Genomic DNA, 15,928 nt, shown 5'->3' on the forward strand with positions numbered 1-15,928 from the left:
AGGGTATAATTGGCTGCAAGAGTGACCATAGAAAACTTTGGTCCACGTATGAAGTGAGTGAGATGACAGATCTAGGATTGGTCTCCATCCTCCTTTTTTCTTAGGTACCAGGAAATAAGTGGACTAGAACCCTGTGCCTCAAAAGGCCATGGGAACAGGTTCCGTCGCTCCCCTTTGAAGGAGGGCATCTACCTCTAGGGCGAGGATACTATCATGGGAGTGGTCCCAGAGGCAGGACGGGGGATGTGGATGAGGTAGTATCATGAACTTGATCACACAGCCATGTTGAATGGCATCCAGAACCCACTTGTCCGTTATCACACTTCAGACTGGTAGAAAAAGAGTGCTAGATGTTCCCCAGAGAGGGTGGGTTGTATGAATGGTGGAATGCAAGGTGGTTGTTGGCTCTCTAAATGCACTCAGAAATATCGCTTATGCAAAGACCAGGTGGATGGGATTGTTGGGTCTTCTGATTCTTAAAAGGAGGCTCGTAGGGTTGCTCAAAGAATTGAGGAGTTCTGAACTGTTGTGCAAGGGGTGGGTGGTTGAACTTTCATTTGGGTGCTGGTGTGTATATATACACCCAGTGATCGCAGAGTAGTCTGGAGTCCTTGAGGGAGTGAAGGTAATCATCAGTCTCTGGGTTGAAGAGGAGAGAATTATTGAAAGGGAGGTCTTCAGTGGTATTCTGCACCTCCCAGACAAATGCAACCAGGGTACTCTTCTCATGACGATCCCTGTGGCCATAGTGCGTGAAGATATGTCCACCGAATCCACCACGGCCTGGAGCGTTGTCCTGGCAACCAATTTGCCTTCCTCTAAGATAGTATGGAATAGGACAAGGTCCTGCTGGGGAAGTTTGTCAGCAAAGTCCACTAACTGGTCATAGTTCAGAAAGTCATATTTTGCTAGTAAAGCAAGGTAACTAGAGCCAAAACTGAAGGCTAGCTTAAGAAAAGATCTTACAACCCACGAGGTCCAATCTCCTACCCGCCTTCTCAGTTGGAGTAGAACACAGATGATGTTGCCTGGCCTGTTCCGTTGCTGCTTGAATAACCAGGGAATTGGGGGGTTGGTGAAGGGATCTGAGTTTTTCTCACCCAATACATAGCATCTCTTTTCCACCCCCTTCTGGGGTGGGTGAACAGGTGGCCAGGGTATGCCAGACAGTGTGGGGCTGTTGGAGAATAGCTTCGTTGACTGACATACTAACTATAGACAAGTCTTTTTTCTGTGTTTTAGAAAGAACATTCCAAGAGATGAGAAAACAATTGAGGCTCCGATTCAGACCATGTGGCTGTGAGAAGGGACTGCGGGCACAGGCGGTTCACCCTGCCCTTTATCACCTCCTACCAAATCAAGGGTGCATGCGCAGACCCAGGGTGCATGCGCAGACCAATGGATACTACTACTTCCCCAAATCTCCGGATGCATGGCACATGCATATTACCCTCCACAGAATAAAACAGGGATCATCATTTGAAGAAATAAATATTATAAAGGTATACACAGTACCAATATTGACTCTTTACAATTTGGATGTGTCAGAGTGGTAGATAAACATATTTTAAATCACTGAAACATTCTGTTCCCAGTTACAAACACTTTTAAAACTGTAACTATTTCCACTCTGAAACTTGAGCTGTCTCTTACTGATGCTACTCGTTTCTGAAGTTAAAATAGAATTTCGCATTGTGTATCTAACCCACCTCTAAGTGGGTTAAACAGTTTTTTGTAGCAGGAGACAGAGGCAAATCAGATTGACATGAACTGCAGTGACGTTTCTGTTGTACCTTCCTCTTAATTTCAGATTCCGATTCTGATCCTGACTCTTCCGTGTTCTCCATTATACTTTCTATGGGAGGAAAAAAAAAAATCAAATAAATTAACACAGAGAAATCAATGTATTAGCTTTAGATGCAGAAAAGACTTTTGACAGGAGTGGGCTGGAGGTATATGATTTACACTGTAGAAAAATTTGGATTGGAACCGATATTTAGTTCCTGGATCCAACTGTTATATTCTTACCCAGTCCCCCATATCACAACCAACAATGTGACCTCTTCAGCCTTTTCTGGGGTACTAGAAAATTGTGTTTTCTGGCCCCATTAACTTTTTTATTTGGCTCTTGAGCCCCTGGCAATAGCTGTACAGGCTCATTAAAATATCTGAGGCATACAACTTGGTTCCATGGAGTATAAACTGATGTTATATGCAGACAATACCCTTTTGCATACATCCAAAACCAGAAACCACTATTCCAACCTCCCTATCATTAATTCAAAAATTCAGAGCAATATCTGGTTACAAAATAAATTGGGAAAAATCAGAACTATCTCTCTGTTGTCATGTAGTTGGGCTTTTTCCATAGACAACTAGACACAATCAACTCCGGTTTGAATAAGGACTGGGAATGGCTGAGCCATTACAAACATTGACTCTATCTCCCCTTGTAAGTATTCTCACACTTATTATCAAACTGTCTGTACTGGGCTAGCTTGATTATCACTTCAAAAGTTTTTTTTCTCTTAATTAATTGGCCTCTCAGAGTTGGTAAGACAACTCCCACCTGTTTATGCTCTCTTTATGTGTGTATATATAGCTCCTCAATATATGTTCCATTCTATATGCATCCGAAGAAGTGGGCTGTAGTCCACGAAAGCTTATGCTCTAATAAATTTGTTAGTCTCTAAGGTGCCACAAGTACTCCTGTTCTTCTTGATGCAATTAAGTACCTCAATATACAAGTACCAAGAAACATAAATTTATTAATCTTCACTAGTTTGGAATCTGTCCTCTGTCAAATAACTAGTTATATAAATATGTGGCATCCACTCTCCCTGAGCCTGTATGGAACGGTTAGTGCAATAAAAATGAATATTCTGCCTAGACTACTCTATATTCTATCTATATCCCTCTGTCTAATCAATGCCCATTAACTCCAGCTCCCTATAGCCAAAAGGTGGGTTTGCGCTCCCAGACCTACAAAATTACTATTGTGCTTTTATCATGCTACAGATGTCAAATTGGTTCCAGCATTCTAATACCCTTATATCTATACAGGAGGAAGCGGAAAGAATATTAATGCATCCAATTCCTCTCAAGGAGCTCCTGGGTGCTTCTTTTTGTCCAATGGGAAAAAAAAAAATAAGGTGCCTACAGTGGTGGCTGCGAGGAGGGTCTGGACTATCCTAGCTAAGAGGTACCAATTTCATCCTCACCACAAAGTACCTATCGAGTGTAACTCAAACTTGAAAATTTGAGGGGGCGGGGGGTGGAAGAGGGAACTATAATTACAAAGAACTAGCTGAGCAAGGGCATGAAACAGATTTCCCAACTAGTCAAGGATAAAGGCTCTTGTCTCTTTTCTAAACACTAAAGAAACCATATGACCTGCCACCCTCAGTAGAGTGGCCGTCCTTACAACTAACACACTTGCTAATGTATCAATTTGGTCTGGATGCCCTAGGACTGTCACAGGCCCCAGAGCTACTGGGGACTTTGGAATGCTTCATAATCTCCCCCAAGCCTATGTTCACTATGTATGCTTTACTAACAAAGAAAAATTCCAGTGGTCTGGAGTGCTTTGTGAAAGCATACGAAGGGGAGTTATCACAGCCCGTAAAAGAACCCCAGTGGCAGACTATATGTTAAAAATGCTTCTGTGGATCTCAAGCTACACCCGACACAGCAAAAGATTCTATTCAAAATAGACTCGATGCCACAAAGGTTGAGCAAGATAGAGTCTTGTCCTCTGATGTTTGTTGGCACTGTAATAAAGAAAAAGGAACTCAGATACATATGCTATGAGACTGTCCAACTGTCAGGCAGCTGTGGAAAGAGATATGCACAAGAGTGAAAATAGTGCTTGGTTTCAGCAACCAAATCTTAGCTGAAAGTTATATCGTAGGTTCTGTACCTACTACACTGGGAGTAACGCCATCACAAAAACTTGGGTTCTTGAGGACTGTAATGACTACCAACTGCATGATTTTACAAAAATGGAGAAGTAGGCTTATACCCAGAATATAGCAATGCCATTTGTACCTGTATGAGTTAGCAGTGAACGAAAGAAGAGCAATTATATGAATTTGAAGACATCTGGACTCCATTTCTTGATACATTTGGATAAAGAATGTGGAGATAGATCAGGTGGAATCAAAGTCTGGCATTCCGTGAGCTATTAGCTTTTTCCTTTTCTTCTTCCCCATCTCCACCTTCCCTTTTTTGACTATTTGTTTGTCTCTTTTTTATTGTTACCCCCAAAGTAATATTATGTGTGTCTGATTTATCATGCCAATTGAACCATATCTGCATGGCTGAATGGCATTGTAAACTTATGAATGGTTAAGTGACAACTTTGCTAGTGAAGTAAAACTAGCTGTAACCAATAGACATAACATCCCATCAAGTTTCAACTACATAGAGGAATAGCTAATGATTAGGGCCCTACCAAATTCATGGTCCATTTTGGTCAATTTCATAATCATAGGATTTTTTAAAATTGTAAATGTCATGATTTCAGCTATTTCAATCTGAAATTTCACGGTGTTGTAATTGTATGGATCCTGATCCAAATGGGGGGCTGGGGGACACAGTACTGCTACCCTTACTTCTGTAGTGCTGCTAGTGACAACGCTGCCTTCAGAGCTGGGCAGCTGGAGAGTGGCGGCTGCTGGCTGGAAGCCCAGCTCTGAAGCCAGAGCCACCACCATCAGCAGCAGCACAGAAGGATGGCATGGTATGGTATGGCCACCCTTACTTCTGCGCTGCTGCTGGTGGGGTGCTGCCTTCAGAGCTGGGTGCCGGGCCAAGTCACCACCTCCGGCCACCCAGCTCTGAAGACAGTGCAGAAGTAAGGGTGGCAATACCGCAGCCCCCTTAAAATAATACTATGACCCCCCCTGCAACTCCCTTTTGGGCCTGGATCCCCAATTTCAGAAATACTGGTCTCCCCCGTAAAATCTGTATAGTATAGGTCAAAAGCACACAAAAGACCAGATTTCATGGGGAGAGACCAGATTTCACAGTCCGTAATGCGTTTTTCATGGCCGTGAATTTGGTAGGGCCCTACTAATAATTTTCAAAATAAAGAATAAAAAAAAAAAAAAAAAACAACACCAAAAGAAAAATGTTGAACTTTTTGTTTTAGAAATCAGTCACCATTTGCAGATTCCCATTTTATAAATGGACCTGGGGTGTGCCGCAGTGAAATCTGTAATTTTAATATTATTTCCTAGCAGGCGACCTTGTCTTGAAAACACCTTACTAACTTCACTCCACACCAGAAGAACCCAGTCTCTGGCAATGGAGACTCTGCCAAGAATAAAGAAAAGGAAATGGTACATGACTCCTACAGCTTCTGCTTTACCATGAAAAGCTCAGAGCCAACGCAACCTCAGAAATGAGGAAAGACCAGGCCAGCCAAGGAGGTGGTGATTTCCATAGGAAATTTACTGATGGGAGCACTTACTTGGAGCAACTGTGAAATACCAAGGGTTGTCTTAATAGGGAGTTTTTCCACTGGTACAAACCCAGTGTAGATGTTATGCTTTGGTATAAGCTGTTTCTGCACAAGCCCTAATTTACAAAGGTGGAGCTCATCTATAGTGATGGAGCTGCACTAGCATAGCTATACTAGTACAAAAAATCCTTAATGCAAAAATGCCCTAGTTTACAATATTTTCAGATAGGCTATTCTTTTCAGGGCTACTTTGCACAATGTTGTAAAAATAATGGCTTCTCATTTCAAGATTATTTTAATAAAAATGTGTAATTTACTCTAATTGCATTTGATTATAATATTTTATTTTACATTAGAACTTTCTTTTAAGGCTACACTATTTAAAATAGATATACATGCCATTTAAACGAAGTACTGATTGTCCCATTCTCCCTCTCATCCCCATCTCCCTGACAACTCATGGATCATTGACTCTTACATTTAGAGAAGGATCTATTTTCAATCAAGAAATAATTGAACTTTAAGAGGATTCTAGTCATATACAGAATTTAAAGTTAAAAATGTTTACATATTTCAGTTAATATTAACATAAAATGAGAAATAATTCCAGCAGAATCATTAGGACACTGTCGGTTGGGTAAAAAAGCATATTACCTCAAGTTCTCCTTTGATAATCTGGATCCCTACCAAGGAAACTCAATACCTCCAATATACTATTATTATATATTTGTAATACCACATTACCTAGGAGTCCTGGACTTGGACCAGAATCCCAATGACCTAAGTGCTGTACAAAAACAGAACAAAAAAAGATGGTCCCTGCCGCAGAGAGTTTATAATGCAAGTATAAGAAAAGAGACAGAAGACAGGCCAACAGGGGTGTACAAGGAAACAATACTGATCAGCATGATAGCCAGAAGTCTCAGCACACCAACAGCCTAACTGTTAATTTTTTTGTAGTTTTAAGGAAGGCTTGAATGAGGATGAATTAGCTTTACAGATGTTTATGGGGAGCTCCTCCTAAGCACGAGGGACAGCATGGAGAAAGCACAAAGGTGCTTGTTTGAAAATTTAAGAAGTGGGCGATAGAGACTGGCATTATTGGTTGACTGGAGGTGGACATCAACCTCTTAACAGTGAATGAGACGTGATAGATAGAGTGGGAACAGGCTGGGAGGGGCCTTCAAAGTGAAGACAAGTGGCTTATATGTGATGCAGCAGAGGGGGAAGCTGATGGAGGAATGCAAAGAGAGGGGTGACATAGTCAAAGCAATGGGCTAGGACAGGGGTTCTCAAACTGGGGGTCGGGACCCCTCAGGGGGTCGTGACTTTATGTGGGGGGTTGCGAGATGTCAGCCTCCACCCCAAACCCTGCTTTGCCGGCAGCATTTATAATGGTGGGGGAGGGTCACACTCAGAGGCTTGCTGTGTGAAAGGGGTCACCAGTACAAAAGTTTGAGAATCACTGGGCTAGGATAATGATTCTCAAACTATGGGTCAGGACCCCAAAGTGGGTCGTGGCCCTGTTTTAATGGGGTTGTCAGGGCTGGCATTAGACTTGCTGGGGCCCAGGGCCAACACCCAATCCCCACCGCCTGGGGCCAAAGCTGAAGCCCGAGATCATAAATCCTGGGTGGCTGGGCTCAGGTTACAGGCCCCCTGCCCAGGGCTGAAGCCCTTGGGCTTCATCTTTGGCCAGCTCGCCCACCCAAGGCGGTGGGACTTGGGCTTTGCCCCCTCCACACACACCCTTGGGTGGGCTCAGGCTTCGATACCCCCCTCCTGGGGTCACATAGTAATTTTTGTTGTCAGAAGGGAGTCATGGTGCAATGAAGTTTGAGAACCGCAGGGCTAGGACAATGACCTTTGCAACAGCATTTGAATGGATATGAGTGGGATAAGACTGCATTTGTCAAGGCCAAAGAAAAAAATTGCAGTAATTGAGACATGAGGTAATAGCCTGGATAAGAATGTCAGATCTGAGGAATAATAGGAAAGGCTGTATTTTACAGCTGTTATGCAGAAAGTATCGGCAAGATTTAGACATAGCCTGGGTAGGTCTAGGTCCAGGTCCAGGTCATAGTCAAAGATGACACCCAGGTTATGGGACTGAGCAACAGGCAGGATGATAGTGTTGCCCACAGTGTTTGAGCTAGGAGGTAGCATGGAGGGCTGGACAGGAGAAGGAAAAAGGGGTTACTCACCTTGTGCAGTAACTCTAGTTTTTCTAGAGTTGTCCCACTATGATGCTCCACTACAGGTGTATCCGAGTCCCTATGCCTCAGCTCAGAGATTTTAGGTAGCAGTGTCCGTTTGGACCGCACACGTGCTGTCCCTGTCTCATACCTTGCCTTTAGATTATCTAGTGCTGAACAGGTGAACTGTCTTCAGTTCCTTCTCTATCACAGAGCCCTTATTAAGAGCTCTGAAGTAGATAGCGTTGGGTTGTGGGAAGAAGGCGAGTCATGAAGCACCCATAGGGACATGCATCTCGAAGAACCACAGTTACTGCACAAGGTAAGTAACCTCCTCTTCTTTGAGTAATGTCTCTACAGGTGCACCATTGTAGGTGACTCTACAGCAGTAAATGGAGGGTTGGGGCTTCAAAGTAGAGTCTTGTACTGATGATAAAAAATATGGATCCAAATATAGAATCTGATGTCAAGTCATAGGTGATCGCATAATGTTCCGCAAAAGTAAGAGCAGATGCCCAAGTTGCTGCTCTACCTATTTCTGTGATTCGAACGTTTTTCATGAAGGCTATAGGAATGGAAATGGATCTCGTGGAATGAGTTCAAACTGCAGATGGAGGTTGAAGATTGAGGGTATAATAGCAATAGGTAATGCATGGGACAGGGTCAGGCTAGATGGCTACAGGAGAGTGATAGAAGGTAGATACATTAGCCCCAGATTAAGCAGGTCCCTTTTCCCTGAGTAAGATAATAGACGGTTCCAGAACAATCAGGAAGTTGCTGGAACCAATTAAGGTAGGCAGGTTAATTAGGACACCTGGAGCCAATTAAGACAGGCAGGCTAATCAGGCACCTGGTTTAAAAAGGACCTCATTTCAGTTAGTGAGGGGCATGCGAGGAGCTGAGAATGGGAAGGCGTACTGCTGGAGGACTGAGGAGTACAAGCGTTATCAGGCATCAGGAAGAAGGTCCTGCAGTGAAGATAAAGAAGGTGTTGGGAGGAAGCCATGGAGAAGTAGCCCAGGGAGTTGTAGTTGTCATGCAGCTGTTACAGGAGACACTGTAGACAGCTGCAATCCACAGGGCCCTGGGGTGGAACCCGGAGTAGAGGGCGGGCCCGGGTTTCCCCCCCCCATCCTCCCAACTCCCTATTTGATACAAGAGGAGTTGACCTGGACTGTGAGTCCCACCAGAGGGGAAGGTCCCTGGCCTGTCCCTCGACCCACTAGGTGGGTGAGCAGAGACTGCAGGGATTGTTCTCCTCCCCTTTCCCCATGCTGGCCAGTGATGAGGTTAGCTGAATGAATGGCAGATTTGGGCCACTAGCAAGTGACCAAACTGAGGGCTGCCGTGAATCTCTGAAGCGAGCAAATCTGCCAATAAGCGCAGGACCCACCAAGGCAGAGGAGGAACTTTGTCACATGCAGTTCAAGATCTATCTACAGAGCCTTTAATTTTAAGACTGAGGATCCTTTAGACCTCTCTGCAATCAAAAAGAACAGTTTAGCAGATTTTCTGAAGTTTTTTGTTCTATCCAAATAGAACACCAAAGCTCTCCTGACAGAGTGTATGTAATATTGCTTCTCTCTTGTCACGGTGTGGCTTTGGCAAGAAAGTTGAGATGTGAATAAGTTTGCTGATATGGAAGGCGGAGGAACTTTGAGTGTGGCCTCAGTGTGATCTTATAGCTAAACAAAAAAAATGTTTTGTGAAGGGTGGATATGCCATTCCCCAGTTAGCTGAGACAAGGTGATGGCTATTAGGAATGCTGTTTTCATAGATAGATATACAAGCGAGCATGTGACCGTGGGTTCAAAAGGAGGCTTGTTAAGGCACTTAAGGATCAGGTTAAGGCTCCATGTTGATGTAAGACATCTGAGTTGTGGCAAGAAGTTACCCAGAGCCTTGAGGAATCTTTCTGTTGTAGGATGAGTGAATAAGGAGTAGCCATCTATATTATGATGAAATGGCAGTTATGGCTGCGAGGTATATCTTTATTGAACTTGGAGATAATCCTGACTTTTTTAGACCTAGGATGTAGTCTAGTACTAGCGGGAGGGGAGAGCATGTGGTGGTAATGTGTTTTGAGTCACACCAGATTTGGAATCTTTTCCACTTCTGCATATACTTGTGACAAGTCATTTTTCTGTTATGTAATAGTACCTCTTTCACATCCTCTGAACAGGACATCTCTATGCTTTCGAACTATCGACAAACTATAATCAAAGAACCTATAAATTGGGATGGCGGATCTGTTCAGTGTTCTGAGAAAGGAGATGAGGAAGGGACTGAAGAGTGATTGACGGGCTAACCGCTAACTAACTGAGTAAGTTTGTCTTGGCCACGTGGAAACTATGAGAATAACTTTTGTTCTCTCTCATCCTATCTTGAGCAGGACCTTCAATATGACAGGAATTGGAGGAGAGGTGTAAAGCAAACCTGTGTTCTAGTGAAAGATGAAGGCATCTCCTAGCAAATGATGTCCCAAACCGGCTATGGAGCAGTACTGGGAGCAATTTTTGGTTTTGGCAGTAACAAATAAATCTATTTTTGGGACTCCGCAATGCTGAAATAAGCACTGGAGATAACATCAGACAAGTAGGTAGGGCGATTATCCTTTCCCAGTTTTGTTGAAAAAGAACAAGGCAGTGTCCGAAGAGACGTAGATAGTTTGAGTTTTGCAGCAATTGATAGTGAGAGTGATAGTTTTGGGCCTCGACCCATGTCTCCAAATTGATGTTTCGACGTTGAGAGCTGTACAATTGAAGTTTAGGGGGGGATGTTGACTTTTGTTTTGGTATCTCGTCTTTTTCGCTGCGGTTCGTAGTATCACTGGGGTGGTGGGAACTGAGCTGGTTAGGATCTTTATGATGTCTGCAATTTGCTGTACTTTATTTTCTGTGTATGTAGATCCCCACAGATTGAAATGTGGCTCGAGTCCTTCTGTGTGTGGAGCAAAGCGTCTGTCTTCTCCACAAAGAGTTTGGATCCTTCAAATGGAAGGTCCTCCACTGTAAAGCCACGAAGATCTCGTTGTTACTTCCACCATTGATATGGAGCAGGCAGCTGTATCCATGGCATCTAATGCAGTCTGTAGTCCTGTCCTTGCCAGAAGCTGGCCCTTGGCAATGATAGCTTGGAACTGCTCTCTTTGATCATTTGGGAGATGATCAATAAAGGAACTGAGTTTCCCTTAATTGATGTGATTCTATTTCACCATCAAGGCCTGATCACTTGCAGTCCTGAACTGCAGGGTTGCTGAGGAGTACAATTTTCTGTCAAAATAAGTCCAGTCTTTTCTAAACCTTGTCATAAGGTGTTGGTTTAGAACTCTGCCACGTTCATTTATATCCTCTACCACAAGGGAGTTCGGTGATGGAAGGGAAAAAAGAAAGTCCACGTCTTTAGAGGTGACATAATAAATATTTTTTGTCTGCCCTTTTGCATATGGATGTTATTATGGCCAGTGTTTGCCAGATGATTTTGGCTGGGTCTAGTATGGCCTCGTTGATCTGGAGTGCAATACAAAGGAGATCTGAAGCAAGTCCACCACTCTCTTGGTGAGGTCTTGAAATCATTTGAATTTGTCTGCCCTATATGGTGGAGGAGGCATCACAGTTTCATCTGGAAACTGTGAAATGTGTGTTGCTGGAGTAATTTCTTTATCCAACCTTGCTTCCTGCTCCTCAAAGGTCTCCTCTCAAGGATCAGGGGGTCTAGAAAGGGAAGCTGAGGAAGATTGCCTTCCAGGGGGATAGAGGAAAAGAATAGAATTAATGGAGATATCCCATCTCCTAGAACTGGAAGGGACCTTGAAAGGTCATCGAATCCAGCCCCCTGCCTTCACTAGCAGGACCAAGTACTGATTTTGCTCCAGATCTCTAAGTGGCCCCCTCAAGGATTGAACTCACAATCCTGGGTTTAGCAGGCCAATGCTCAAACCACTGAGCTATCCCTCCCCCCAAGGAAGATTCTCAAGGACCTAGAAAACTGGGTCTATGGGCTGCCCAAGGGTAACAATACCGCCACTGGAGTGGTGGAACCCAAGTGTGTCCATACCACGTCAGTGGGGGCCTTGTCTGTCACATTTGTAATGTGGTTGTCATAACTGTCGATCCCACAATTTGAGGATGATCTCTACCAGATTTATAAATGCATCCTGAGATGACTCAGGAGTCCGTAACTGGAACCACAGATCAACCCACAGTAGGTACAGAGGGGGTGGACTGGGGCAGGAAGAGGCAGGGCGGGCTTGGGGGAAGGGGTGGAGTGGGGGTGGGCCAGAGCATCCCCCAGCACATTAGGAAGTTGGCGCCTCTGGCTAATATAATCCTGGGATGTATAAACAAGGGACTCTGGAGTAGGAACAGAGGTTATATTACCTCTGTATTTGGCACTGCTGCAATACTGCGACCTCTGCAGTAACAGCGTGTCCATTTCTTCTGTCCTCAATTCAAGACAAATGTTGATAAATTGGAGAGGGTTCAAAGAAGGGTCATGAGAACGATTAAGGATTGGAAAACTTGCCTTATAGTGGCTGAGCTCCCTGAGTCTATTTTGCATAAAAGGAGGGAAGGAAAAAAAAAAAGGTTAAGGGATGGTCTGATCACAGATTAGGATAATGGGCTCTTCAATCTAGCAGGAAAAGGCATAAAAAGATCCAATCATTATAATCTGAAGCTAGAGAAATTCAAAATGGAAATAAGTTGTAAATTTTTAACAGTGATAATTGATCACTGAAACAGATTACCAGAGATTGTGATTAAAATTTTCCAGTGACAGAGAATCCAAGCATCACTGGATGTTTTTTCCAAACCATATGCTCTAGCTCAAACAGAAATTATTTTGAGAAAGTTCTATGGTCTGAGTTATGCATGAGGTCAAACTAGATGATCACAGTGGTCCCTTCTGGATTTAATGTGCATGAATCACTAAAGTAGAAGCAAAAGGTGGGGAAGATTTGAGGAGTAAGTTAAAAGTAGAAAAAAGGTGTCTGGGATTGTGGATGTGGTATTCAGCTAAATTGAAGAAGTATAGTTGCTTAGCTTGGAAGATTATAGAACTGAAAGAGGAAAGAATGATTTTCCACCATTACGAAGTCAATCTGGTCCTAGGATTTTCACAAGAGAAGCTCTGCAGTGTTAGAGCAGGAGCAGAGGAAGCAGATGTTGGGAATGAGACAGCGCTAAGGGTTGGCAAGGCAGACATTGCACTGGGAAAGACGTGCAAAAGAGTTAAGGGTGGAGGAGAATGAAGCATGGGGAGAACCAATAAACATATAATGGGAAGAGAGGGCAGGGAGGAGAAGGCTGAGAGCAGATGAGAAAATCAATGCTGATGGATTGGAAGTTGTGTAAAAGCCAAGTGACAGGCCAGGGGGGGTTGATATGTGATGGTGAATGAGATCAGGTGATGGTCAGAGAGGTGGAACTTGACAACAGAGAGAGAGCAGTGCTAGAGGAAGAACAAGTTAAGTGAACAAGCTCTTTGGTGAATGGGAGACTTGAACCATGGCTGCAGGTTGAAAGAAGAGGTGAAGATGAGGAAACATGCAGCTAAATGGGTCAAATGAGTCATCAACATGGAAGCTGAAGTCACCAAAGAAGAGTGTGTGAGAGTTTATGAGGAGAGGAAAAGAGAGAGAGCCAGGAGTCAAAAATCACAGAGGAATGTTGATGAGGAGGATGTGGGTGAATGACAGCAACACAAGAACATAAGAATGGCCGTACTGGATCAGACCAATGGTCCATCTACCCCAGTACTCTGTCTTTCAACAGTGGCCAATTCCCAGATGCTTCAAAGGGAATGAACAGAACAGAGCAATTATCAAATGGAGTCATCCAATCCAGCATCTGGCAGTCAGAGGCTTAGGGGCACCCAGCGCATGCAGTTGCGCCCCCTGACCATCTTGGCTAGTAGTCATTGATGGATCTATCCTCCATGAGCTTATCTAATTCTTTTTTGAACTCTGTTATACTTTTGACCTTCACAACATCCCCTGGCAATGAGTTCCACAGATTGACTGTGCATGTGTGGAGAACTTCTTCCTTTCACTTGTTTAAAACTAGATACCTATTAATGTCTTTGGGTGACCCCTGGGTTCGTGTGTTAAGTGAAGGAGTAAATAACACTTCCTTATTTACTTTCTCCACACCATTCATGATTTTATAGACCTCTATCATATCCTCCCCCCATCATTCTTTTCAAAGCTGAACAGTCCCAGTTTTTTTAATCTCTCCTCATATGGAAACTTTTTTAATACCTCTAATCATTTTTGTTGCCCTTCTCTGTTACCTTTTCCATTTCTAATATAGCTTTTTAGACATGTGGTGACCAGAAGTGCATGCAGTATTCGAGGTTTTTGGCATACCATGGATTTTAGTGGCATTATGATACTTACTGTTTCATTATCCCCTTTCTAATTGTTCCTAACACAATTAGCCTTTTTGACTGCCACTGCACATGGAGCAGATGTTTTCAGAGAACTATCCACAAGGACTCCAAGATCTTTCGTGAGTGGTAACAGCTAATTTAGACCCCATCATTCTGTATGCTTTCCAATATGTAATACTTTACATTTGTCAACATGAAATTTGATCTGCCATTTTGTTGCCCCAGTCACCCAGTTTAGTGAGATTCCTTTGGAACTCTTTACAGTCTGTTCAGACTTCACTATCTTGAATAATTTTGTATCATCTGCAAACTTTGCCACCTCACTATTAACCCCTTTTTCCAGATCTTTATGAATATGTTGAACAGCACCGGCCCCAATATAGATCCCTGGGGACACCACTATCTACCTCTCTTCATTCTGAAAACTTACCATTTATTGCTACCCTTTGTTTCCTGTCTTTTAACCAGTTACTGATTCACAAACTCCTCTTAGCCAAATTGAAAGGGCACTTCTTCATTCTTCTTGATTTATCCACCACTTTTGACATTCAAGTATCTAACACTCCTCCTTTTCCTCTTTTCTCATATTTTACAACTCCTGGTTTCTCTTTCTGCATTTCCTTTAATATTATCCATCCATTAAGAAGCATCATGATATCTGTTTCACTCAGACTCAGGACACTAAACATATAAACCAGCATGCACAAAAGGTAAATCATTGAGAAATACAAAGCTTTTTAAAGAGTTACCAGCCATGAAATATGTAGATTTTTCAGAAAAGTGTGCATATTTAGGAAGTAAAACAATCTTCTTTTCTCCACTCTAAGTTTGCTCAGCTATAGCTAATACATTTTACATAGACCTTGCAATTTATATTTCAAGTTATTTACACGGAGTTTATTGACTCTTGAAGTGTTAGTTCGCCTAGGTTTTTGTTTGTTGAACTAACTTATAAAACATTTTCAAGGCATGAAAAAAATACTTTAACAATAGTTACTATTAGTCTGGATTCTCTCCCTAATTGAGTAGCGTCCAGCCTTTTCAGCCTGGGGGCTGAACATTATTTCAGAAAGTTTAAGGGGCCTCAACCAATATTTAAGGGCATATACTCTGTCCTGTTCTACTCCCATTAAGTTGCCTATGCAGTGCAAAGGGAACAAACACCTGACAGTTCCCTACTGAGAATTCCCCTGATATGGGGAAGTTCACATCAGGCACAGAGACAGGTCTAATCACCAACTCCCACACCACATTCCATTTTTGACTCACCCCTCTACCTTAGGGGGTGAAAGGAGAGGGAACATGGCTAAAGTGCAATGTACTCAAACTCCCCCAGCTGGGATACGGTCCCTAAGACTCAGCTGGTGATAGAGCAGCCCCCAGTTGCTCTAACCTGGACTCTAACAAAGAACCAGGTAATCAGTTGTTGATTCTCAACTTCCTCCCCACCCCCAGTCTGTTGGACTGCTACTAGTTGAGTCTTGTTTCAAAGTTAGGCTGTAATCTCTTCAGGACAGGATTCAAATCTTCCTACTTCTTTGTACAGCCCCTTAGTACAAAGAGGTTTCAACTCCGAGTGGGGTTTTTGGGTGCTATAACAAAACAATTACTACAGTTAAATAAAAAACAAATCCATCCCTTAGTCTCCTGCTTCAAGATGCTGCTCCATGAAGAATATAAAGCTACAAAGACATTTTGCCATTCTCTTTTGTACAAAGCTAAGCTCTTCAGTGCAGGGATTCTTACTTGTTTGATACATCATATACTACACTTATGCAGTGTTACAGAAATACCATTTCAACCACTAATAGTTTAGTTTTTTTATTTGAGTTCACCTTTTAAAAATTGAGATCTAATTTGAAATTCACAATAATATGAC

The 15,928-nt window shown here is 42.9% G+C and overlaps 1 protein-coding gene across 5 annotated transcripts in view; it reads right to left on the reverse strand.

Moving 5' to 3' along the window:
• The window catches only part of SENP6 (SUMO specific peptidase 6), a 147,414-nt gene that overhangs the window by 63,173 nt on the left and 68,313 nt on the right, over window positions 1-15,928 (reverse strand). For 4 of the 5 annotated variants that reach the window (XM_034766185.1, XM_034766186.1, XM_034766183.1 and 1 more), the window contains one exon: window positions 1,710-1,855. In XM_034766185.1, coding sequence (XP_034622076.1) covers window positions 1,710-1,855 — 146 coding nt within the window. The remainder of the gene's footprint in view (window positions 1-1,709; window positions 1,856-15,928) is intronic. The other variant, XM_034766184.1, reaches the window with a different exon arrangement.

The sequence above is a fragment of the Trachemys scripta genome, chromosome 3 (genome assembly GCF_013100865.1).
Source record: "Trachemys scripta elegans isolate TJP31775 chromosome 3, CAS_Tse_1.0, whole genome shotgun sequence".
Lineage (NCBI taxonomy): Eukaryota > Metazoa > Chordata > Testudines > Emydidae > Trachemys > Trachemys scripta.